Raw genomic sequence first — 23921 nt, 5'->3', positions numbered from 1 at the left:
TTTCATTATTGATTCAGTAAAATCAGATATTAGAGTTCCTATTTCTAAGTGCTTGAAACTATAAATGCTGGTCATTACTCAGAAGGTGTATATAGGGGTTGGCGCCGTGGCTCACTTGGTTGATCCTCCACCTGTGGCAATGGCATCCCATATGGGCACCAGGTTCTAGTCCCTGTTGCCCCTCTTCCAGTCCAGCTCTCTGCTGTGGCCCAGGAGGGCAGTGGAGGATGGCCCATGTGCTTGGTCCCCTGCACCCACATGGGAGACCAGGAAGAAGTACCTGGCTCCTGGCTTCAGATCAGTGCAGTACTGGCTATCCCGGCCATTTGGGGAGTGAACCAACAGAAGAAAGACCTTTCTTTCTGTCTCTCTCTCTCACTATAATGCTACCTGTAAAATTAAAAAAAAAAAGTGTATTTAAAACCAGTGAGAGGAAATGAGTTGTAAAAGATCAATCAACAACAATTGAGTTGTGTGTTGCCTTCCCACTTTCTTCTCAGGAATCGCCACAGAATTTTCAACCTTAATTCTAAAATCAGCAACTCCTGCTGTCAGAAGTGTGTAGCTACCACTATAGGGAGCAATAATTTTTAGAAAGGACAAGAGAATCCACTATTTCATGATACTATTCTTGTTTGATGCCTACAACTTCTTTTTCTGTTTACATTGTATGATGCTGGGAACTAAGTAATAATTTTCTTCTGGGTCTGAGATGAAGTTATTTAAGATAGAAGTTCAAAACTGAGGCTGTTCAATTTGTAGAATGAAGTCATTGAAAGGCAATTACCAGATCAGTGATGGTATAGGCATTTCAATAGTACAATCCATACACTATACATAAAAAAAATGACCAATAGCTGTGGGCCAACAGTCAATGGTCCATGAGACCATCACTTAAATCCTCAAGAGTTTGACTATAATTTCATGCCAGTTCTCGCTTAGACAAGAAGAGGAGTAAAAGCAGGAGCTCCATGATACCCTAATATTTGTCTCTTTGTCTAATTTGTGGCAGAAACAACTACTTAAGTGCAGTTTTTTTTTTTTGATATAGCTTTGTTAAAAATATACAGATAACTGGATTTGATGGGTAGATGAATTTCAGGATGTTTTATGCAAAGAATTACTAGATAGTACAGTTTTAAATATTCACAAAGATTTTATAAGGCATTCACCCTGTTTTCCAGCCATATTAATCCACCAAATTATTACTATTTTACTGTGAAATATGATCCATTGATGGTCCACAAATTGTTTTAGTGGATAAGGTCAAGCATCATTTTAAAGGATTAAAAATGATTTATTCAGGGATATTATTTTCTTTTTTAAGCGCTAAAGTTAAAAAGAGTCCTTGGAGATTTTTTTCTAAATATCTGTAGAAGTATTTGAGGGTTTTAGAACCACAATTTGGCCAGTGCTGTGGCTCAATATGTCGGAGGCCACCCGACAAACCACACAGAGACACGCAGCACTCAGTCAATTTATCACCACGTTTATTGCCTCATCGCGTTCCAGGCCAAAGTAGGGGGCCTGGCCATGAGGGACTGGAGGCAGTCTCCCTAAGGAAACCCTTCAGTCTCCAGCAGCGAGCACCAAGAAACACAAGGATATATACCCCAGGCCCCATACAGATAACATTCATTGTGTGTAATCATGCATAGCACAGGAACAGAGCAAGTTTACAAAGTAGCAATGATCAGGGTACAAGCTCTGCAGATAGTGCAAAGAACATCATAAACCTTCATCAGAAGTCACATCCTGCCTGCAGGAATATGGGACGAAAAGTCTTGGAAACAGGATTAGATAAGGGACAGCCTCAGCCTGCTGCATCTCATGTCGGGCCAGGGCCACTGGCCCCGACATCTCCCCCTTCTTGTTTGTACAAGAATGGCCTGGTGTTTATGGTAACCGGTGTCTACACTGTCCAGAGGGCCGCGGGGGAGGATCCATCCCCCACAAGTCCCTTGCGTTAAACGCTGAATGGCATGGACTCGTGCCTGTCTTAGGTGCCCCGCAGCGCTTACTCTGCTTACCCATCATCAAGGATACAGGAGGCATGTCCTGCCGTCTGTCTTAGGTTGCTAGAGAAGCCTGCAAGTGCTTACCCGTCCTTGACTACCGGTCCACCCTAAGAACAGTGTAGGAGCAAGCGGTCAATGAGGCAGTTAGGAAGAGAGAGACCGAGGCTTCCACGGCATATCACATACCGCAGCCCCCTGTTTTAGAGAGTGTCCTTGAGGGTATGAACTGTCCTTTTGATAGCCTCTCTGCGCACATTGGAACGGTGGGAACGTTTGGTTGTTTTACTTCACATCAGTCTACAGGCAGAGCTAGGCAGGCAGGCAGAAGACAGCGGTTGTGGGGGCCGGCTCCCCACAGCTCCTTTTTTTACTTTAGGACCAGTGCCTGTCTTAGGCGCCCCTGAGCAGAGTGGCAGCTTACCCGTCTTTGCCAGAGGGTCGACTTGCATGAGCAGTCTCAGCCCTCCGCTGTTTTAGGTTGCATGCCATCCCTCAAGGCACTTACCCGTCTCTGGCTACTGGTCCAAGAACCCAAGCAACACCTGCTGTATTGCAGGGGAGGGGGGTTTTGCAGCGATGACTTCGAATGGGGACCAAATATCTGTGTCCAGTTGTGTTGAGTTAAGAACCCAAATCTCTTGCCGTAGTTCACGCAGCAAATGAGTGAAATTACTATCCCAGGTATGGTTCAAGGTGGCACCTAAAAAGCGAGACAAACTAGCAAGACGAGTATAGTTATGCCAGGGAAATGGAGTAGCGCAAAGCGCGACAGATTGAACCAAGCAGGGGGTTCCCCACATCCCCGTCTAAGATTCAGTTCTTCCTGGAGAATGTTGACCCGTTGGTTTAGTAATAAGATTCCTGAATGGATATGCTGATCCACTGCCACTCGGAGCGTTCTTGTTTGATCATTCTTCTGGAGCATGGGAATAGGTGACCTTTTTTCCTTTTAGGAATTTCACAAGCCAAGACTGACCTTGACTTGTCTATGACTTGTTTATGGGCTGCCTACATCTCCCCCATTTTTATTTAATTGAGAATGGCCTCTGTCTTAGGTTGCCCTCAGTCATCTCTGTCCTTACCCGTCATTGGTAACTCTGGCAGTTTGGCCTAGAGCCCTGTCTTAGGTTGGTACAGGATGCTGAGCGTCTTACCCGTCTCTGAGTACCATTCCAGCCCAACATTAGGTGAGAGATGAAACATACAGCCAAATATCAATTATTTTTGATTACAAAGGAGGTTTGGTATGAAGTTTTAAATGATGAGTGTCAGTCCATACAGACTATAGCGAAGTCAGCATAAAATGCAGAACACACGGAAAACATCCCATACAAAGTAGGAAAAGCAGTAATGGTCCAGTCAACATTAATAACCAATGAATCCATTGAAACCCTCCAAATGTTAGGGGGTTAGTAATAAAAATGTTTTGCATTTTACTCTTAAGTTTATCAATAACAGACTCTATATATGGCACATTGTTAGTAATGTTAAAACAACATCCCCCAGGTACAGATTTACAGCTTATATGATTTTTTAACAGCAAATAATTGATAGCTGCATGGTTTAAAAGCACTCCTGAGCGAACTTGATCCAATTCTTTGGCTATATTGGACAGTCCAGTAGCAGTAAGATTAATTGTTTTGGTCACTAAATATGCAAGCCTTTGCAGTCCACGGTTATTTCCAAAGGCCAGTCCAGGAACACTTACTACTGGTACAGCCATGGCCAGGGCAGTGTCCTCTCCTATTAGGATGACGTTGCCATTACAGTCTTCAGGTGAAGCATGTTGCTGACGCGCTCTATCCGCCACTGTAAATACAGATGTCAGCATCGGGGCCACACAGTCCAGGGAGCAATTGCAGAAGTTATTAGAGGCTAACGATGTGAAGGCATATTTGCTACATAAAAAAACCCACCCCTTAGGAGTCCATGTCCCATACCAGTATTGGATTAGGTATATATCATTGATTGGCGATAGGATCCCTTTATTTTACCGATTGTAAAACCTTAATAACTTGTGGAGGCTGTGCACTCCGTAACTTGTCATTTTAATTTTTACTCAATTCTGAGCAGAGAGCCCATTCCTTTGCCAAAGAGGTGAACTGAGGGTCTTTTTAGCCAGGAACATTACAGGTTACACATGCGACTTTAGTTTTTCTTTTAAAGAAAGGCATTGCTTTGTATACTTGTAGATTTTGTTGACTATACCAATTTGGGACAGCAAATTATTTTTTAGCTGTCTGCTGTGCACAGACTTAGTTACTTTTAGTTTAATCTGCAAGAATATACGCTGCAAGCCTTGTAGTGCACACTAAAATTATTTAGAGGAAAGATGGTAAAGGAGCATAGATTAACAAAATATTGCAATAAACATGGCTCCATTGCTTTAATAATACTATAGCAAGACGGTCAACTGATCCCTGTAGGGAGGGCCTGAGGCTGGCCCCACTTCCAGTTTCCTGAACTCTGTTTTTTAATGAATTACCTTCTTTATCAGTTTTGGAGTGACATTTTTGGCCCAATGCTTTCCCCTTTAGCACCGGGGGCAAATCCCAGGAGGAGCCTTATTTTGATTTTTGACTTTTGGACAATTTTTTGTACTGCCCACATTTATAGCACCCTTATTTCTTGTGCATAGCCCTCCTTGATTATTTTTATAATGACATACCATGTAGAGCGGCAGGTCCTGAATGTCCTGTTTTTAAGTGAATCCATTTTGCTAATCCCTCATCAAAGGAACTGTCACAGAACACCTCAGTCACAGTAGCCAATTGATTTATGTTTACATTGTACTTACGTTTAGTAGAATTTATAGTGTTGTGGGCATCACTAGGCAATCTTTACAAAGCACCGGAAAAGAATCCAACTGAGAATCAGACATTATTAGTAATCATTACAGGCATGTTTAACATTTAGCTTGACTGTGTGTTCCCCTGGGATGAAGCAGCAGTAGAGGCTTGTTCTGGCTCCCTCTTAAAGCCTCCAAGGACAAGGGTGGCTCATTGCCAAGATTTTAGGCAAGCAGTGCGTCCCGTCCCGGATCTTGGCCAGAGAGCCAAGACACGAAGCATGCCCACCTGTTTATCAGAAACATTCCTTTATCCTCCTCCCCGGGAACTGGCCAGGCTCCCAAGGAGCAGGAGAAGGTCATTTGGCAACAAAGTTACTTGTCCACCAGAGCTGAACCTAGATACAAGCCTCTTCATTCCAAAAATTTGTCCTTACATTTGGCCCTAGGGCTGCATTGAGAGGTAGACATAATTAACACATTATAAGAATACAATACAAATTTTTCATACAAGCATACATTTAGTAATCAAACACAATAATACTCAATGTGTTTTAAGGTTAAATTGAAACATAACTGAGGGAGAATTAGCTTCTTGGGCACCCATGTCAGGGACATAAAAAACAGTACCATTCCAATACAACAACTCAAGCTGCTGCAGACAGCCTGAGAACTGGCTAGACAATCCCATGGCATGGAGATCTGAGGCATTGATACTTGTTAAACAGACATGTTGAGGTGTACATCCAATTAACAAATGTGCTAACATTTTGCATTACTCTGAAATTAGTGATTCGGGTTTTATGAAATATTTGTAACATCTCCTTTTGATAAAACAACAAATTTTTCAGCAGATGGAACACAGTGGGTAACCATTTAGCCATAATGATAGTAGCCTCTTACTATCTGTAATTGTTACATTTTTGTAGGTTTGTGCAATCTTAACTATTTGTGGCATATTTTGATTTACATTTTTTTTTAAAGCCAACCACGCATAATCTGCCCAAGCATTTCTATCAATAATAAGGGTAGAGTTAGTACATAATACAAAAATAGAATGGGTAGTCCGGACACTTTGACACGTTTAAATGCGCATATTCCATAGTTATGGCTTAGAGGGGCTCCTGAGAAATTTTTTGTCTTTTAAGTCCTACACGTGCCAATTGCTCCCTCATTTCTCCTGCAACTGGCGTCCCGGCGCTTTTTAACAAGGCCTTTATATCCTTGTCACATTTAGATGTGACTGTATATTCCCCATGGGCAATAGGAGAGGCTCCCCGGGCAAGCCCTAGTCTGCCACGCCCTACTCATGCTTATGTGCCTCCCTTGTAATCCCTACGGCCTGCTACCGCCGCAGCCTTCCCTCTTACAGAGGCTTACCTGTGGATGAGATGAATCCGAGTCATGGCACCAGCTGTCGGAGGCCACCCGACAAACCACACGGAGACACACAGCACTCAGTCAATTCATCACCACGTTTATTGCCTCATCGCGTTCCAAGCCAAAGTAGGGGGCCTGGCGATGAGGGACTGGAATCAGTCTCCCTAAGGAAACCCTTCAGTCTCCAGCAGCGAGCACACAGAAAGACAAGGATATATACCCCAGGCCCCATACAGATAACATTCATTGTGTGTAATCATGCATAGCACAGGAACAGAGCAAGTTTACAAAGTAGCAATGATCAGGGTACAAGCTCTGCAGATAGTGCAAAGAACATCATAAACCTTCATCAGAAGTCACATCCTGCCTGCAGGAATATGGGACGAAAAGTCTTGGAAACAGGATTAGATAAGGGACAGCCTCAGCCTGCTGCATCTCATGTCGGGCCAGGGCCACTGGCCCCGACATCAATAGGCTAATCCTCTGCCTGTGGCGCCAGCACACCAGGTTCTAGTCCTAGTCATGGCACTGGATTCTGTCCCAGTTGCCCCTCTTCCAGTCCAAGCTCTCTGCTGTGACCTGGAAGTGCAGTGGAGGATGGCCCAAATCCTTGGGCCCTGCACCTGCATGGGAGACCAGGAGAAGCACCTGGCTTCTGGCTTCAGATCAGCGTGGTGCACTGGCTGCAGTGCGCTAGCCGCAGCAGCCATTGGAGGGTGAACCAATGGTAAAGGAAGACCTTTCTGTCTCTCTCTCACTGTCCACTCTGCCTGTCAAAAAAAACAAAAAAACAAAAAAAACCCCACAATTTAATTATGAGAATTGAAAAAATAATAATATATTTAATGACAATTTCCAAAAATTCTTTCCAAATTTTAATTTCTCCACTTATAGTATGTTTCTTTCAAATGTATTTGCCAAGCCTGGAATTAATGAGGAATTGCAATATTATGTGAGGATTTCATGTGGTTACACACGTTTTTATGTACCCCCACTGTATCCTAAGAGGTTGATTTTCCTAATGGAGGTGTGCACTGTTTTACAGGGAAGGTAGCTTCATCTGCCCATGATGTCAACAGGCAAAGATGATAAGTCTCCTTTGTTTTCCTTCTCAGCATATGCCATTGCAACAAATCCCACCATCTTTAGAGAATTTCTGGTCCTGAGACTGTCCTCATATTGCTCAAGGACTGTGTGATTGGTTTCTATGTCTGTGAATGTTAGTGTAGGGGTAAAAGGAAGTTTGGAGAGCAGGAAAGGTTCCTGTCTCTTGGTGGCATAGGTACAGTTGTAGATTGGAGGCATTATAATCTCTTATTCAGGTACACCCTATAGACCTTGGCTGGTTCAGGAAAGGATACCAGTGGTAGATCCTCAGTTCCAAAGCCATAGAAGGGATGAATAATGTCGGGTTTTCAAGGACTTTTTTTTTTTTGTCAGAAGATGAGTGGCTGGCACTGTGGCTCAGCAGGTTAATGCCCTGGCCTGAAGCACCAGCATCCCACATGGGCGCCGGTTCTAATCCCGGCTGCTCCTCTTCTGATCCAACTCTCTGCTATGGCCTGAGATAGCAGTAGAAGATAGCCCAAGTCCTTGGGCTCCTGCACCTGTGTGGGAGACCCAAAAGAAGCTGCTGGCTTCAAATTGGCACAGCTCTGTTGTGGCCATCTAGGAAGTGAACCAGTGGATGGAAGACCTCTCTGTCTCTACCTCTCTCTGTAACTCTGCCTGTCAAATAAATAAAAACAAATCTTTTAAAAAAAGAAGATGATTTGTCTGACAGAAGACCAGTGGGTCACCAGGTATACAGAAAGGGGTTCTAAAATTTCTGTAGACAACTGGTCTCATACAAGATGGCCACCTGTAGTGCCAGCATTCCCATATGGGTGTCAGTTTGAGACTTGGCTGCTCTACTTCTGATCCAGCTCTCTCCTATGGCCTAGGAAAACAGTGGAAGATGGCCCAAGTCCTTGGGCCCCTGCTCCCATGTGGGAGACCTAGAAGAAGCCCCTGGCTCCTATCTTTGGATCTACACAGCTCCAGCCATTGCAACCATCTGGGGAGTGAACCTGTGGTTTGAAGACCTCTCTTTCTCCCTCTCTCTCTCTCTCCCTCCCTCTCTCTCTCCCTCTTCCTCCCCTCTCCCTCTCTCTCTCTCTGCCTCTCCTCTCTCTGTGTAATTCTTTCAAATAAATAAATCTTTTAACAAATTGTCTATTTCTATCAGATTTGCTGGTATCTCATGGGGTAAATCAAGTAAAATGGTGAAATTTAGGGTCTTTTTAAAAAAGATTTATTTATTTATTTATTTGAAAGAGTTACACACAGTGAGAGGGAGAGGCAGAGAAAGAGTGGTCTTTCATCTGCTGGTTCACTCCCCAGTTGGCTGCAATGACCAGAGTTGTGCCAATCCAAAGCCAGGATCCAGGAGCTTCTTCTGGGTCTCCCACATGGGTGCAGGGGTCCAAGGACTTTGGCCATCTTCTACTGCTTTCCCAGGCCATAGCAGAAAGCTGGATCAGAAGTGGAGCAGCTGGGAATTGAACCAGTGCCCATATGGGATGCCAGTGCTGCAGGTGGCAGCTTTACCTGCTAGGCCACAGTACCAGCCCCAATGCAGGGTTTTGTGAAGGGATGAATACAGGGAAAGATGCTAATTAAAATCATTACTGTTAAAGTGTACTGCATTAAATATACATTATGTGTATTTGTTAACTTTCTTTAGTATAAACTTTTAGTAACAACATAATGTTTATCTCTGATAACCTGATTTATTTGTACACTCTTAATGTTTCTTTTTACTTTTACATTATTATTTTACAAAATTTGTAGATAATGCTTTCATTAAACCAATGATAACTTCTGTTTAATCTCTGCCACTTAATATAGGTGGGTGCTTTTTCCTATATATTTCCATTTTTACAGGTTTATTCCTCGACAATGAAGCTGATGTTTTCTTGGCTAATGTATTTATTATTCTTTATTCATTCTATCACATTCTCTTTTTTCCACTGTTCAGTGAAGAAGAAAACCAGAGGTTTTTTTTTTTTTTAAGATTTCATTTATTTACTTGAAAGAGTTGCAGAGAGAGAGAGATAGTCTTCCATCTCCTGGCTTACCCTCCAAATTGCTGCAAAGGCCAGAGCTGAGCCAATCCAAAGCCAAGACCCAAGAGCTTCTGGATCTCCTATGCAGATGCAGTGGCCCAAGGACTTGGACCATGTTTCACTGCTTTCTCAGGACATAGCAGAGAGCTAGATTGTACGTTGAGCAGGCAGGTCTTGAAGTGGCACCCATATGGAATGCTGGCACTGCAGGCAGCAGCTTTACCCATTATGCCACAGTGTTGGCCTCCAGAGTTTTCTTTGAACTTCCATTCACCTTCTCTTCCAGGTATGATTCTGGGTCTTCCACATGTTTCTAAGAGGAAAGAAAATTAATATATCACCTGTAAGTGTTTTTTTTTTAATTATTCCCCAGCTTGTCAGTACTCATTTTATGAGTTTAATGCTAGTTTATTTATTTATTTTCTTAGATTTGTTTATTTATTTGAAAATCAGAGTTACAGTGTGGCAGAGGGAGAGAGAGAGAGAGAGTCTTCCATCTGCTGGTTCACTCCCCAGTTTGCCACAACAGCTGGAGTTGCACTGATCCAAAGCTAGAAGGGAAAATCTTCTGAGTCTCCCACATGGGTGCAGGGGCCCAAGGACTTAGGCCTGATTTCCCAGGCCATAGCAGAGAGCTGGATTGGAAGTAAAGCCACCAGGACTTGGACTGGCACAAATACGGGATGCCAGCACTGCAGTGGCTTTACCCACTATGCCACAGTGCCAGCCCCAATATACTAGTTAATTAAAATGGCTGGCTCTGTGGCTCAGTGGGTTAACGCCCTGGTCTGAAGCATCAACATCCCATATGGGAGCCAGTTTGAGACCCAGCTGCTCCACTTCTGCTCTAGCTCTCTACTATTGCCTGGGAAAGCAGTGGAAGATGACCCAGGTCCTTGGGTCCCTTCACCCATGTGGGAGACCTGGAAGAAGCTCCTTGTTCCTGGCTTCAGATTGGTGCAGCTCCAGCCATTGCAACCAATTGGAGACTGAACCAGCAGATGGAAGACCTCTCTCTCTGTCTCTCTCTCTGTGTGTGTGTGTCTCTCTCTCTCTGCCTCTCTTCTCTCTGTGTAACTCTGACTTTCAAATAAATAAAGAAATCTTTAAAAATTTTTAAAATAGAAAAAAAAATAAAATTTGTCCTCACGGAATATACAAAAATGAATGATGAATTTGGCATGATTATGAAACATTACTATCATCTATAATAATGCAGCTTGGTCTCATCTTTCTGTTGCTATAGCAAAATACATATTTGTTACATGAATTGAGCTGAAACTAAGCACAATATGCTACATTTTTGGGGTCATGTTGTCTGAAACAGTCTTTATTGTCACATAGATGATATACTGAGCAGTTTTTTAGTGCTACCTATAAAGTAAACACTTAGCATTCAGCAAGAGGAAGAGTTACCTGGTGCTAAAACACAAATCAGTTAAGTTTGTTTTTGAACTGTTAGAGTAATAGAGTCCTTAATATATTTGAGAAGCTGAATTGGATTCATGAATAGGATAAGGAATATGTGGGGGAATGAATCTACTGGAGACTCATTTATTTTTTAAGATTTATTTATTTATTTGAGAGGCAGAGTTACAGAGATTGGGAGAGACAGGAAGACAGAAAGAGATATCTTCTATCTACTGTTTCATTCCCCAAATGCCCACAATGGCTGGGACTGGGCAGGCCAAAGCCAGGAGCCTGGAACTCCATCTAGGTCTCCCACATTGGTGAAGGATCCAAACACTCAGACCATCTTTCACTGCTCTTTCAGTCACATTAACAGGGAGCTGGATTGGAAGTGGAGCAGCCAGGACTCAAATTTTCTGTTTACAGGGGATGCCAGCAGTAATGGTGGAGGTTTAACCTGCTGCAACACAATTCTGGTGACTATTTCAGGTTCTTAAACAAATCTCTAAGCATTTTTCTCAGTGAGTCACAAGTGCAGATTGTACTGCAGACATTGCCAGGTTTTCTTTTTGGGCAAGTAATTCCATTGCTTTCACTTTAATTATGTATAATGTTATTTCAATTGTTTATCAGTAGAATAATCATAGACAAGGGCAAAAGCTAATTTCTATTCTTTGTCTTACCTGTATTTTCTCTTACTTAAAAATATTTATTAGCTTGATAGAGAAACAAGTTGATGGACTAAGAAATAGAGAGCTTTGACACATTAATTCAACTCACTAAATAACCATACCAGAGTTGGGGCAGGACTGAAGACATGATTGAGGAATGGAATCTAGGCCTCCTTCATTGGTGACACCACTGCTTCCCAAGGTCTGCATTATCTGGGAGCTAAAAACTGAAGCTGGCATTGGAAATCCAACATAGGCACTCTGCGGTGGCATCGTAAACACTAAGCTAAATGTCTGCCTTGTCTTTTAGTATATATTTTTTCCCTGACATATTGGAAGTGATATGCATGGTGTTTTCCTTGAAATTCTTTTCTGTTCATTCCTATCATAGTTTCACTGATTGTTTTTTGCCTTTTTTCCTCAATGCTTTTACATACTTCTTCTTAACATTGCCGATTCAAGAGTAAATATTGCCCCTCTTTGGCCTGCTGTGCAATTCCCCTTGACAGATGTGGCCTTTGTGATTTGAACCTCCTGTTTCCCTCCAGCTTGGGCATTTTTCACAGCCTATAGATCATAGGTTTGACTCTGTTGAATGCTCTGTGTGGCTTTCTAAACACTCAACAAGTCTAATGTGAAACCACATCCTTCCTTTTTTCCTTAATATTCATACACAACTGTCAGTGTTTGTTTTGTGACAGAGTTAACATGTTGACTGGAAGTGTAATGTTACAGGAGATGATAGCATTTGAAGACCTGGCTGTGTACTTTACCTGGGAGGAATGGCAGAAAATGAACAATGCTCAGAAAACCCTATACCGAGATGTGATGCTGGAGACCTACAGCAGCCTGTTCTCCTTGGGTGAGTGACACCAATCACATTGCATGCCCAGGGATAACATTTTCTTGCTATTTGAGAAATAAGGGAACTCTTTATAATGTTTAATATTGGGCAGGTATAGAATTTTAGCCCATGAATAATCTGAATATCTACCATCCAGCAAAAGATTCAAATTGGAACATTTGTTGCATAGCTCCTGGAGCAAGCTGCTGTCCTTTAAATAATGCAAGATAGTGATTTCACAAAGTCTTACTTTGTTTTCATTAATAGGGCCATGCATTACCAAACCTGACTTGATCTTCAAGTTGGAGGAAGGAGCAGAGCCATGGGTGGTGGAAGAATGCCTGAATCAGAGCCTTTCAGGTCAGTCTGTACATAAGCGACAGGGAGGCCAAGACAAAAAGTGTGCAGATGTTGACTGGTGCTCTTTCCATGAATTTTTCTGAAGCCTTACTCCTGATGACACAGACATTCTAGAATATTTAGAGATACCAGTATCTTTCTGACTTTTGTTCTTAGAGAAGATGTTCTTTGATTAAAAAAAAAAAAATCCAATCTTTTTTTTATGTTACGAAGGCTTTTATCTACGTTTGGTACATTCCCGAAATTCTAACTTGTTCTTTACACTTTCATACCTTTTCGTTCATGCACTTATTAGTTCCTTCAGTGTTTGTTAATTAGGCAACGTACAGAAACTTATTTTTTTAAGATTAATGTTTCTTTCTTCTTTTTTTTTTTTAAGATTTATTTATTTATTTGAAAGTCAGAGAGAAGGAGAGGCAGAGAAAGAGAGAGAGAGAGGTCTCCCATCCACTGGTTCACTTCCCAATTGCCTGTAATGGCTGGAGCTGCACCAATCTGATGCCAGGAGCCAGGAGCTTCTTCCAGGTTTCCCACATGGGTACAGGGACCCAAGGACTTGGGCCATCTTCTACTGCTTTCCCAGGCCATAGCAGAAAGCTGGATCAGAAGTGGAGCAGCTAGGACTCAAACTGGTGTCCATAAGTGATGTCGGCACTGCAGGTGGTGGCTTTACCTGCTATGCCACAATGCTGGCCCCAGAAACTTATTTCTAACTCATTGCTCAGATTGAGTTCCCACTCATGATTTTGCCCAGGCACAGAACTTGCTCAGGAGTTAATCAATAAATGTGAACTCTCTCTTAGTCTCTTTCTTTTTTCCTCTGTGCCTGTCAAATAAATAAGAAAATTATAGTTTTTTGGAAACATTTGAGGAGTGAGCCTATAGTTGGCAAACCTCTGTTTCATTCTCTCTTTGTCTCTCATTCTATCTCTCTGACTCTCAAGTAAGTAAATAAGTAAATGCTAAAAATGGTCATAGGGTCAGTGCTGTGGCACAGCAGGTTAACACCCTGGCTTGAAGCACCAGCATCCCATATGGGCGCTGGTTTGAGACCAATTGCTCCAGTTCTGATCCAGCTCTCTGCTATGGCCTGGGAAAGCAGTATAAAATAGTCCAAGTCCTTGGACCCCTGTACCTGAGGGAGACCCAGAAGAAGCTCTTAGCTCCTGGCTTCAGATCAGCACAGTTTCAGCCATTGTGGCCAATTGGGGAGTGAACCATTGGATGGAAGAACTTTCTCTCTTTGCCTCTCCTTTCTCTGTGTAACACTGATTTTCAAATAAATAAATAGATCTTAAAAAAAAAGAGATGGTCATGAGTAAGCCTCTGTGCTATGACATCAGAAATTATGAAGCTAGGAATGACACTCTGGTACAGTGTGTTATAGCTGCAGCCTGCAGCACTAGCGTTGCATATGGGTACCAGTTTAAGTTCCAGCTGGTCCTCTTCCAGTGCAGCTCTCTGCTAATGCACCTGAGAAAGGAGCAGATGTTGGCCCAAGTCCTTGGCCCCCTGCATCCATGTGGGAGACAAGAAAGAAATGCCTGGCTCCTGGCTTCATCTTGGCCCAGCATTGGTTGTTGTGTCCATATGGGGAGTGAACTAGAAAATGAAAGACTTTCTGTGTCTATCTCTCTCTATAATTCTAGTTTTCAAATAAATAAAATAAATCTTTTAAAAAAAAGAAATCATAAACTAAGCATGAATTTGTATAAAACATGAAAATAAGTGATCCTAGACTCACCAAGACAATAATGAGATTTTGAGACCCAAGTTCAAGTAGCCTTGTGGGTTTATGTTGAATGGCTCAGATTTCTTTAAGGGTGGAGTTTGAAGTATGATTTCTCTTTGATTTTTCAGTATCATTGAAAAACAAGCAAACAAAAAGATAAGAAAGGCATAGGAAATGAAGCTTTCTGTGAAAATAAGAGGCAGCTGGTCAAAAGCCTCCAGAAATTCAAATTATCACACAGGAATGTTTATAGAAAGAATTGAGAGGAGATAAGCAGCATTGATGATTTCAGAATGAGCTAGAAAACACTTTTCAAAGAAGATGAGCACATCCTGGTTTGCAGAAACAAATTCTTCAAACTGATTGGGAGTGTTTAAGGTGGTATATTGAGACTTTTCTCTACCTGTTGTACTTCTGAGAAGCTGAAGGTGTCAGGTGTCCTTAGGAATTTGGGGAAGCTGTCATAGAGTAGAGACAAAGTAGTTTTTAATTTAAAAATTCCCACAAATGATGTTTACCAAGGAAGACTGAACATGAGACAATCATATATTCCAATCCTACTCCTTAAATGTTGTCCTGCTTAAAGTACAGGCACATTTCACACTTCTCCACCTGCAAGTAAATGACCTGTAAAACTTTTTCATGTTTAAGGTTGAAATAGCAGAGAATCACAACACACACATTATTTATAAAAATAAACTGGAGAAAAAGGACAGGGAATGGCCAGCACCATGGCTCAATAGGCTAATCCTCTGCCTTGTGGTGCTGGCACACTGGGTTCTAGTCCTGGTCAGGGCACCGGATTCTGTCCTGGTTGCCCCTCTTCCAGGCCAGCTCTCTGCTGTGTCCAGGGAGTGCAGTGGAGGATGACCCAAGTCCTTGGGCCCTGCACCCACATGGGAGACCAGGAGAAGCACCTGTATCCTGGATAAGCCTTTGGATCAGTGTGGTACACTGGCCACAGTGCACCAGCCATGGCGGCCATTGGAGGGTGAACCAATGGCAAAAGGAAGACCTTTCTCTCTGTCTTTCTCTCTCACCGTCCACTCTGCCTGTCAAAAAATAAAAAATAAAAAAAGACAGGGAAAAAACTGGTTTCTAGGTAGTGGGTGAATATTTTTATTAAATATCTATCCATTATTTAAAATATTTTAGTTATTTTATTTTTGTGAAAGGCAGAGTGATAGAGAGGTGAAAGAGGTCCTCTATTAGCTAACTCCTCAGATGCCTGCAACACTTAGGTCTGACTAGCCTGAAGCCGAAACTCTAGAATTTATCTAGTCTTCCCTGGTGTCTCACAGTTTCTCAGGCACATGAACCATTATCTGCTTCCTCCCAGTTTACATAGGCAGAGAGCTGTACTGAAAGCAGGGTAGCCAGGGCTCAAGCTGACACTGTTTTGAGATGCAGGCATCCCACACAACATAACACAAAAGTCATTTTACTATCCTTGAAAAATTCCCATAGTAAAAAGGATCATGTTTGGGCATTGGGAAATCTCATCGTACAATTTAATATATTAATGTATTAAGGAGAAAAACCATATAATGGTCATAAATAAGTACCTCATACTGATTTTATGAAAATCTTATGCCACTTGGATAACAAGTAACTGCATTTCCTTTATATGAGTATGCCAGGAGAAACAGTTACATTTGATTCAGTGACATGATTGCTTTTTCTCATTTCAGTGGGCATGAAAAGAGATGACCTGATTTGGATCAACCAGGAAAGTCAGGACAAAATTCTGAATCAGGATTTTAGGAAAAATAACAAGACATCAGCCCCCAAGAGTGTTGAATTAACAAAAACACTTAGTTTAAATTCAAGCCATATTCCAACACTGATTATTAAAAAGGGAACCTATTCAGGATTGAAGTCTGAGGAATGCAATACATGTCACAATGTATATCTCCCCAGTGGGCCTCATCAACTACAGGCTGAAGAAAAATTTGATAACACTAAGATACCTGGAAATTCTCTCCAGTTCTGTGAGCCTCTTGGTCAGCATGACAAGACTCACATCATGGAGCAGCCATTTGGACCCACTGGAGAAGCAAAAGTCTTCACAAGAAAGATGTATTGTAAATCTGAGAGGGTTCATATGGCAGAAAACTGTAATAAGTCAACTGTTACTTTTGGAAAAGCAACTCAAATAGAAAAAGCTATCCATGAAAATTCTAGCCTCAATATGCATCAACAAATTCACACAAGAAAGAAATTTTGTAAGTACATTAGCTATGTTGAACCTGTCATTCACCAATCACATCTTGCAATAAATCAGAGGCTAAATACAAGGGAAAAACTCTATACATGTAAACCTTGTGGAAAATCACTCAGTTTTAATTCACCTTATGAATGTAATGACTATGGAAAAGCCTTTGGTCAAAAGTCAGTCCTCAGGAAACATCAGCAAATTCACACAGGGGAGAAACCTCATGAATGCAATGACTGTGAAAAAGCCTTTACACAAAAGTCACACCTCATAAACAATCAGCAAATTCACACAGGGGAGAAACCTCTTGAATGTAATGACTGTGGAAAAGCCTTTAGAAAAAGGTCACATGTCATAAACCATCAGCGAATTCACACAAGGGAGAAACTTTATAAATGTCTTCATTGTGGAAAAGGCTTTCTGTGGAAGTCGGAGCTCATTGTACACCAGAGAATTCACACTGGGGAGAAACCCTATGAATGTAATGACTGTGGAAAAGCCTTTGGACGAAAGTCAAACCTTGTAATGCATCAGAGAATTCACACAGGGGAGAAACCTCATGAATGTAATGACTGTGGAAAAGCCTTTGGACGAAAGTCAGACCTCATGAAACATCAGCAAATTCACACAGGGGAGAAACCTCATAAATGTAATGACTGTGGAAAAGCCTTTACACAAAAGTCAGTCCTCAGGCCGGCGCCGTGGCTCAACAGGCTAATCCTCTGCCTTGCGGCGCCGGCACACCGGGTTCTAGTCCCGGTCGGGGCACCGATCCTGTCCCGGTTGCCCCTCTTCCAGGCCAGCTCTCTGCTGTGGCCAGGGAGTGCAGTGGAGGATGGCCCAAGTGTTTGGGTCCTGCACCCCATGGGAGACCAGGAGAAGCACCTGGCTCCTGCCATCGGAACAGCGCGGTGCGCCGGCCGCAGCGCGCTACCGCGGCGGCCATTGGAGGGTGAACCAACGGCAAAAGGAAGACCTTTCTCTCTGTCTCTCTCTCACTGTCCACTCTGTCTGTCAAAAAAAAAAAAAAAAAAAAAAAAAAAAAAAAAAAAAAAAAAAAAGTCAGTCCTCAGGAAACACCAGCGAATTCACATAGGGGAGAAACCTCATGAATGTAATGACTGTGAAAAAGCCTTTACACAAAAGTCAGACCTCAGGAAACATCAGCAAATTCACACAGGGGAGAAACCTCATAAATGTAATGACTGTGGAAAAGCCTTTACACAAAAGTCAGTCCTCAGGAAACATCAGCAAATTCACACAGGGGAGAAACCTCTTGAATGTAATGACTGTGGAAAAGCCTTTAGAAAAAGGTCACATGTCATAAACCATCAGCGAATTCACACAAGGGAGAAACTTTATAAATGTCTTCATTGTGGAAAAGGCTTTCTGTGGAAGTCATTCCTCATTGTACACCAGAGAATACACACTGGGGAGAAACCCTATGAATGTAATGACTGTGGAAAAGCCTTTGGACAAAAGTCAAACCTTGTAATACACCAGAGAATTCACACAGGGGAGAAACCTCATAAATGTAATGAGTGTGGAAAAGCTTTTGGACAAAAGTCAGACCTCACGAAACATCAGCAAATTCACACAGGGGAGAAACCTCATAAATGTAATGACTGTGGAAAAGCCTTTGGACTAAAGTCATGCCTCATATTACACCAGAGAATTCACACAGGGGAGAAACCTTATGAATGTAATGACTGTGGAAAAGCCTTTGGACGAAAGTCAAACCTTGTAATGCACCAGAGAATTCACACAGGGGAGAAACCTCATGAATGTAATGACTGTGGAAAAACCTTTAGACGAAAGTCAGGCCTCATCGTGCATCAAAGAATTCACACAGGGGAGAAACCTCATAAATGTAATGACTGTGGAAAAGCCTTTGGACGAAAGTCACACCTCATCATACACCAGCGAATTCACACAGGGGAGAGACCTCATAAATGTAATGACTGTGAAAAAGCCTTTGGACACAAGTCATACCTCATGAAACATCAGAGAATTCACACAGGGGAGAAACCTCATGAATGTAATGACTGTGGAAAAGCCTTTAGACGAAAGTCAAACCTTGTAATGCACCAGAGCATTCACACAGGGGAGAAACCTCATAAATGTAATGACTGTGGAAAAGACTTTGGACGAAAGTCAACACTCCGCATACATCAGCATATTCACACAGGGCAGAGACCTCATGAATGTAATGACTGTGGAAAAGCCTTTGGACGAAAGTCAAACCTTGTAATGCATCAGAGAATTCACACAGGGGAGAAACCTCATGAATGTAATGACTGTGGAAAAGCCTTTGGATGAAAGTCACATCTCATGAAACATCAGCAAATTCACACAGGAGAGAAATTTTAAATGTAACAACTGTGGAAAAGCCTTTGCCCATAAGTTAGACCTCATGAAACATCAGCAAAATCACATGGGGCAGAAACCTCATGAATGTAATGACTGTGGAAAAGCCTATGTATAAAAGTCACACCTCATATCACACTACAGAATTCACACAGGAGAGAAAACTCATGATTGAAATGACTGTGGAAAAGCATTTAGCCATAAGTCAACACTCTTCATACATCAGAGAATTCACACAGGGGAGAAACCTTATGAATGTAATGACTGGAAAAGCCTTTGGACAAAAGTCAAACCTCATAATGCACCAGAGAATGCACACAGTGTTAAAACTTCAGGAATGTAATGACTGTGGAAAAGCCTTTGGTCTTAAGTTCTAACTCCAAATGCATCAGAGAATTCACACAGGGAAATAAATTTATAAATGGATGACTGTTGAAAAGCCTTTTTCTATAAATTATACCTCATATCAAAACAGAATTCATACAGGCCAGAAACCTTATGAGTCTAATGAGTGTGGGAAAGCCTTTTCTTATAAATCATAGCTCATATCACACCAGAGAATTCACACTGGGGAGAAACCTCATGAATTCAATGACTGTAGAAAACCCATGGCAATAAGTCCCATCTCAAAATGCATCAGAAAATTCACAGGAAGAGAAACCTTTTGAACATAATGACTTGGAAAGCTTTTTCCCATAATTCAGCCCTCATTGCACATCATCGAATTCATATAGGTGGAAAACACTTTGAGTATAATGCATATGGGAAATCTTTTTTTAAACTTTTATTTAATGAAAATAAATTTCCAAAGTACAGCTTATGGATTACAATGGCTTCCCCCACAGCAAACTTCCCTCCCACCTGCAACCCTCCCCTTTCCTGCTCCCTCTCCCCTTCCGTTCACATCAAGATTCATTTTCAATTCTCTTCATATATAGAAGATCAGTTTAGTATATATTAAGTAAAGATTTCAACAGTTTGCCCCCACATAGCAACACAAAGTGAAAAATACTGTTGGAGTACTAGTTATAGCATTAAATAACTGTGTACAGCACATTAAGGACAGAGATCCTACATGATATTTTTAAAAAATTAGGCTGGCGCTGTGGCTTAACAGGCTAATTCTCCACCTTGTGGCACCGATACACTGGGTTCTAGTCCTGGTCGGGGCACCAGATTCTATCCCGGTTGCCCCTCTTCCAGGCCAGCTCTCTGCTATGGCCCAGGAGGGCAGTGGAGGATGGCCCAAGTGCTTGGGCCCTGCACCCCATGGGAGACCAGGAGAAGCACCTGGCTTCTGGCTTCAGATCAGCGCAATGTGCCGGCTGCAGCGGCCATCGGAGGGTGAACCAGCAGCAAAAAGGAAGACCTTTCTCTCTGTCTCTCTCTCTCACTATCCACTCTGCCTGTCAAAAAAATAAAAAAGAAATTTAAAAAATTAATTTTCTATGCAATTTCCAATTTAAAACTAAGTTTTTTTCATTTTCAATTATCTTTATATACAGAAGATCGATTCAGTATATACTAAGTAAAGATTTTATCAGTTTGCACCCACACAGAAACACAAAGTGTAAAAATACTGTTTCAATACTAGTTATAGCATTACTTCACATTGGACAACACATTAAGGACAGATCCCACATGAGACGTAAGTACATAGTGACTCCTGTTGTTGATTTAACAATTTGACACTCTTGTTTATGGCGTCAGTAATCTCCCTAGGCTCTAGTCATGAGTTGCCAAGGCTATGGAAGCCTTTTGAGTTCACCGACTTCGATCTTATTTCAACAAGGTCATAGTCAAAGTGGAAGTTCTCTCCTCCTTCTTTGATGGCCCTGTTCTTTCCACTGGGATCTCACTCACAGAGATCTTTCATTTAACTTCCCTCCCGCCCGCAACCCTCCCCTTTCCCGCTCCCTTTCCCCTTCCATTCATGTAAAGATTCATTTTCAATTCTCTTTGTATACAGAAGATCAGTTTAGTATATATTAGGTAAAGATTTCAACATTTTGCCCATATAGCAACATCAAGTGAAAAAACTACATTGGATTACTAATTATAGCATTAAATAGCAATGTACAGCACATTAAAGACAGAGATCCTACATAATATTTTTTCAAATTAATTAATTTTCTATGCCATTTCCATTTTAACACCAGGTTGTTTTTTTTTTTCATTTCCAATTCTCTTTATATACAGAAGATCACTTCAGTATGTAATTAGTAAAGACCTCATCAGTTTGTGCCCACACAGAAACGCAAAGTATAAAAATACTGTTTCAGTACTAGTTATAGCATCACTTCGCTTTAGACGACACATTAGGGACAGATCCCACATGGGGTGTAAGTACACAGTGACTCCTGTTGCTGATTTAACAATTTGACACTCCTGTTCATGGCGTCAGTAATCTCCCTAGGCTCTAGTCATGAGTTGCCAGGGCTATGGAAGCCTTTAGAGTTCGCTGACTTTGATCTTATTCCGATAGGGTTATAGTCAAAGTGGAAGTTCTCTCCTCCCTTCGGAGAAGGGTACCTCCTTCTTTGATGGCCCCATTCTTTCCACTGGGATCTCACTCACAGAGATCATTCATTTAGGTCTTTTTTTTTTCCATGATATCTTGGCTTTCCATGCCTGCTATACTCTCATGGGCTCTTATGCCAGATCTGAATGCCTTAAGGGCTGATTCTGAGGCCAGAGTGCTATTTAGGACATCTGCTATTCTATGGGTATGCTGTGTCTCCCACTTCCCATGTTGGATCGTTCTCTCCCTTTTTGTTTCTATCAGTTAGTATTAGCAAATGCTAGTCTTGTTTGTGTGATCCCTTTGACTCTTAGAACTATCAGTGTGACCAATTGTGAACTGAAGATGATCACTTGGACTAGTGAGATGGCATTGGTACATGCCACCTTGATGGGATTGTATTGGAATCCCCTGGCACATTTCTAACTGCACCATTTGGGGCAAGTCCGATTGAGCATGTCCCAAATTATACATCTCCACCCTCTCTTTTTCCCACTCTTATATTTAACAGGGATCACTTTTCAGTTAAATTTCAACACCTAAGAATAATTGTGTGTTAATTACAGAGTTCAACCACCAGTACTAGAAAAAAATATATTAAACGTGTCCCTTTGGTACTGGCTTAATTCACTCAGCATGATGTTTTCCATATTGCTCCATCTTGTTGCAAATGACCGGATTTCATTCCTTTTGACTGCTGTATAGTATTCTATTGAGTACATGTCCCATAATTTATTGAATAGACTGTCCTTACTCCAAGGATTGGTTTTGGATCTTTTGATCAAATATAAGTTGGCTGTAGACGTTTGGGTTGTTTTCTGGTGTTTCTATTCTGTTCCATTGGTCTATCCATCTGTTTCTGTACCAGTACCATGCTGTTTTGATAACAACTGCCCTGTAGTATGTCCTGAAATCTGGTATTGTGATGTTCTGGCTTTGTTTTTGTTGTACAAGATTGCTTTAGCTATTCAAGGTCTCCTGTCTCTCCATATGAATTTCAGCATCATTTTTACCAGATCTGAAAAGAATGTCTTTGGTATTTTGAGTGGTATTGCATTGAATCTATAAATTGCTTTTGGGAGAATGGATATTTTGATGATATTGATTCTTCCAATCCATGAGCATGGAAGAATTTTCTATTTTTTGACATCCTCTTTTTCTTTCTTTAAGATTTTGTAGTTCTTATTGTAGAGATCTTTAACATCTTTGGTTAAGTTTATTCCAAAGTATTTGATTGTTTTTGTGGCTATTGTGAATGGGATTGATCTTAGCCATTCTTTCTAAGCCATGGCATTGCCTGTGCATACAAAGGCAGTTGACTTTTGTGCATTGATTTTATATCCTGCTACTTTGCCAAACTCTTCAATGAGTTCCAATAATCTCTTAGTAGAATTCTTTGGATCCCCTAAGTAAAAATCATATCGTCTGCAAAGAGGGATAGTTTGAGTTCTTCCTTCCCAATTTGTATCCCTTTAATTTCTTTTTCTTGAATAATAGCTCTGGCTAAAATGTTCAGAACTATGTTGAATAGCAGTGGTGAGAGTGGGCAACCCTGTTTGGTACCAGATCTCAGTAGAAATGCTTCCAACTTTTCCCCATTCAATAGCATGCTGGCCGTGGGTTTGTCATAAATTGCTTTGATTGTATTGAGAAATATTCCTTCCATACCCAGTTTGCTTTGAGTTTTCATCATGAAAGGGTGTTGAATTTTATCAAATGCTTTCTCTGCATCTATTGAAATAATCATATGGTTTTTCTTCTGCAGTCTGTCAATGTGGTGTATCACATTGATTGTTTTGTGAACATTGAACCATCCCTGCATTCCAGGAATAAATCCCACTTGGTCTGGATGGATGATCTTTCTGATGTGTTGTTGCATTCTATTGACCAGAACTTTATTAGGATTTTTGCATCTATGTTCATCAGGGATATTGGTCTGTAATTCTCTTTCAATGCTGCATCTTTTTCTGGCTTAGGAATTAAGGTGATGCTGGCTTCATAGAAAGAATTTGGGAGGATTCCCTCTTTTTTGATTGTTCTGAATAGTTTGAGCAGAATTGGAGTTAGTTCTTCTCCAAATGTCTGGTAGAATTCAGCAGTGAATCCATCTGGTCCTGGACTTTTCTTTGTTGGGAGGGCCTTTATTACTGTTTCAATTTCTGTGTCAGTTATGGGTCTGTTTAAGTTTTTTATGTCTTCCTGGTTCATATAAGGTAGGTTGTGTGTGTCCAAGAATCTGTCCATTTCTGATAGATTTCCCTGTTTGCTGGCATACAAGTCCTTGTAGTAATTTCTGATGATTCTTTTTATTTCTGTGGTGTCTGTTACGTTTCCCTTTTCATCTCCGATTTTATTGATTTGAGTCTTCTTTTTTTAGTTAGTTGGGCCAGTGGGATGTCAATTTTGTTTATTTTTTCAAAAAAACAGCACCTTGTTTGGATTATTTTTGTAATGTTTATTTGGATTCAATCCTGTGGATTTCTTCTCTGATTTTTATTATTTCTCTTC

At 41.4% G+C, this 23921-nt stretch overlaps 1 protein-coding gene across 1 annotated transcript in view; it reads left to right on the top strand.

Moving 5' to 3' along the window:
• LOC133776098 (zinc finger protein 271-like) overlaps window positions 1-20295 on the top strand; it is a 77781-nt gene extending 57486 nt beyond the window's left edge. Inside the window, exons 2-6 of the mRNA XM_062214802.1 lie at window positions 9580-9636; window positions 12110-12236; window positions 12486-12578; window positions 16002-17217; window positions 17599-20295. Coding sequence (XP_062070786.1) covers window positions 9601-9636; window positions 12110-12236; window positions 12486-12578; window positions 16002-17217; window positions 17599-18844 — 2718 coding nt within the window. The 5' untranslated portion in view covers window positions 9580-9600 and the 3' untranslated portion in view covers window positions 18845-20295. The remainder of the gene's footprint in view (window positions 1-9579; window positions 9637-12109; window positions 12237-12485; window positions 12579-16001; window positions 17218-17598) is intronic.
• Window positions 20296-23921: the final 3626 nt, after the last annotated feature.

Source organism: Lepus europaeus, chromosome 17 (genome assembly GCF_033115175.1).
Source record: "Lepus europaeus isolate LE1 chromosome 17, mLepTim1.pri, whole genome shotgun sequence".
Classification (NCBI taxonomy): Eukaryota; Metazoa; Chordata; class Mammalia; order Lagomorpha; family Leporidae; genus Lepus; species Lepus europaeus.
The sequence above is the reverse complement of the archived record's forward strand: the minus strand, read 5'-3'. Positions and strand labels throughout refer to the sequence as shown.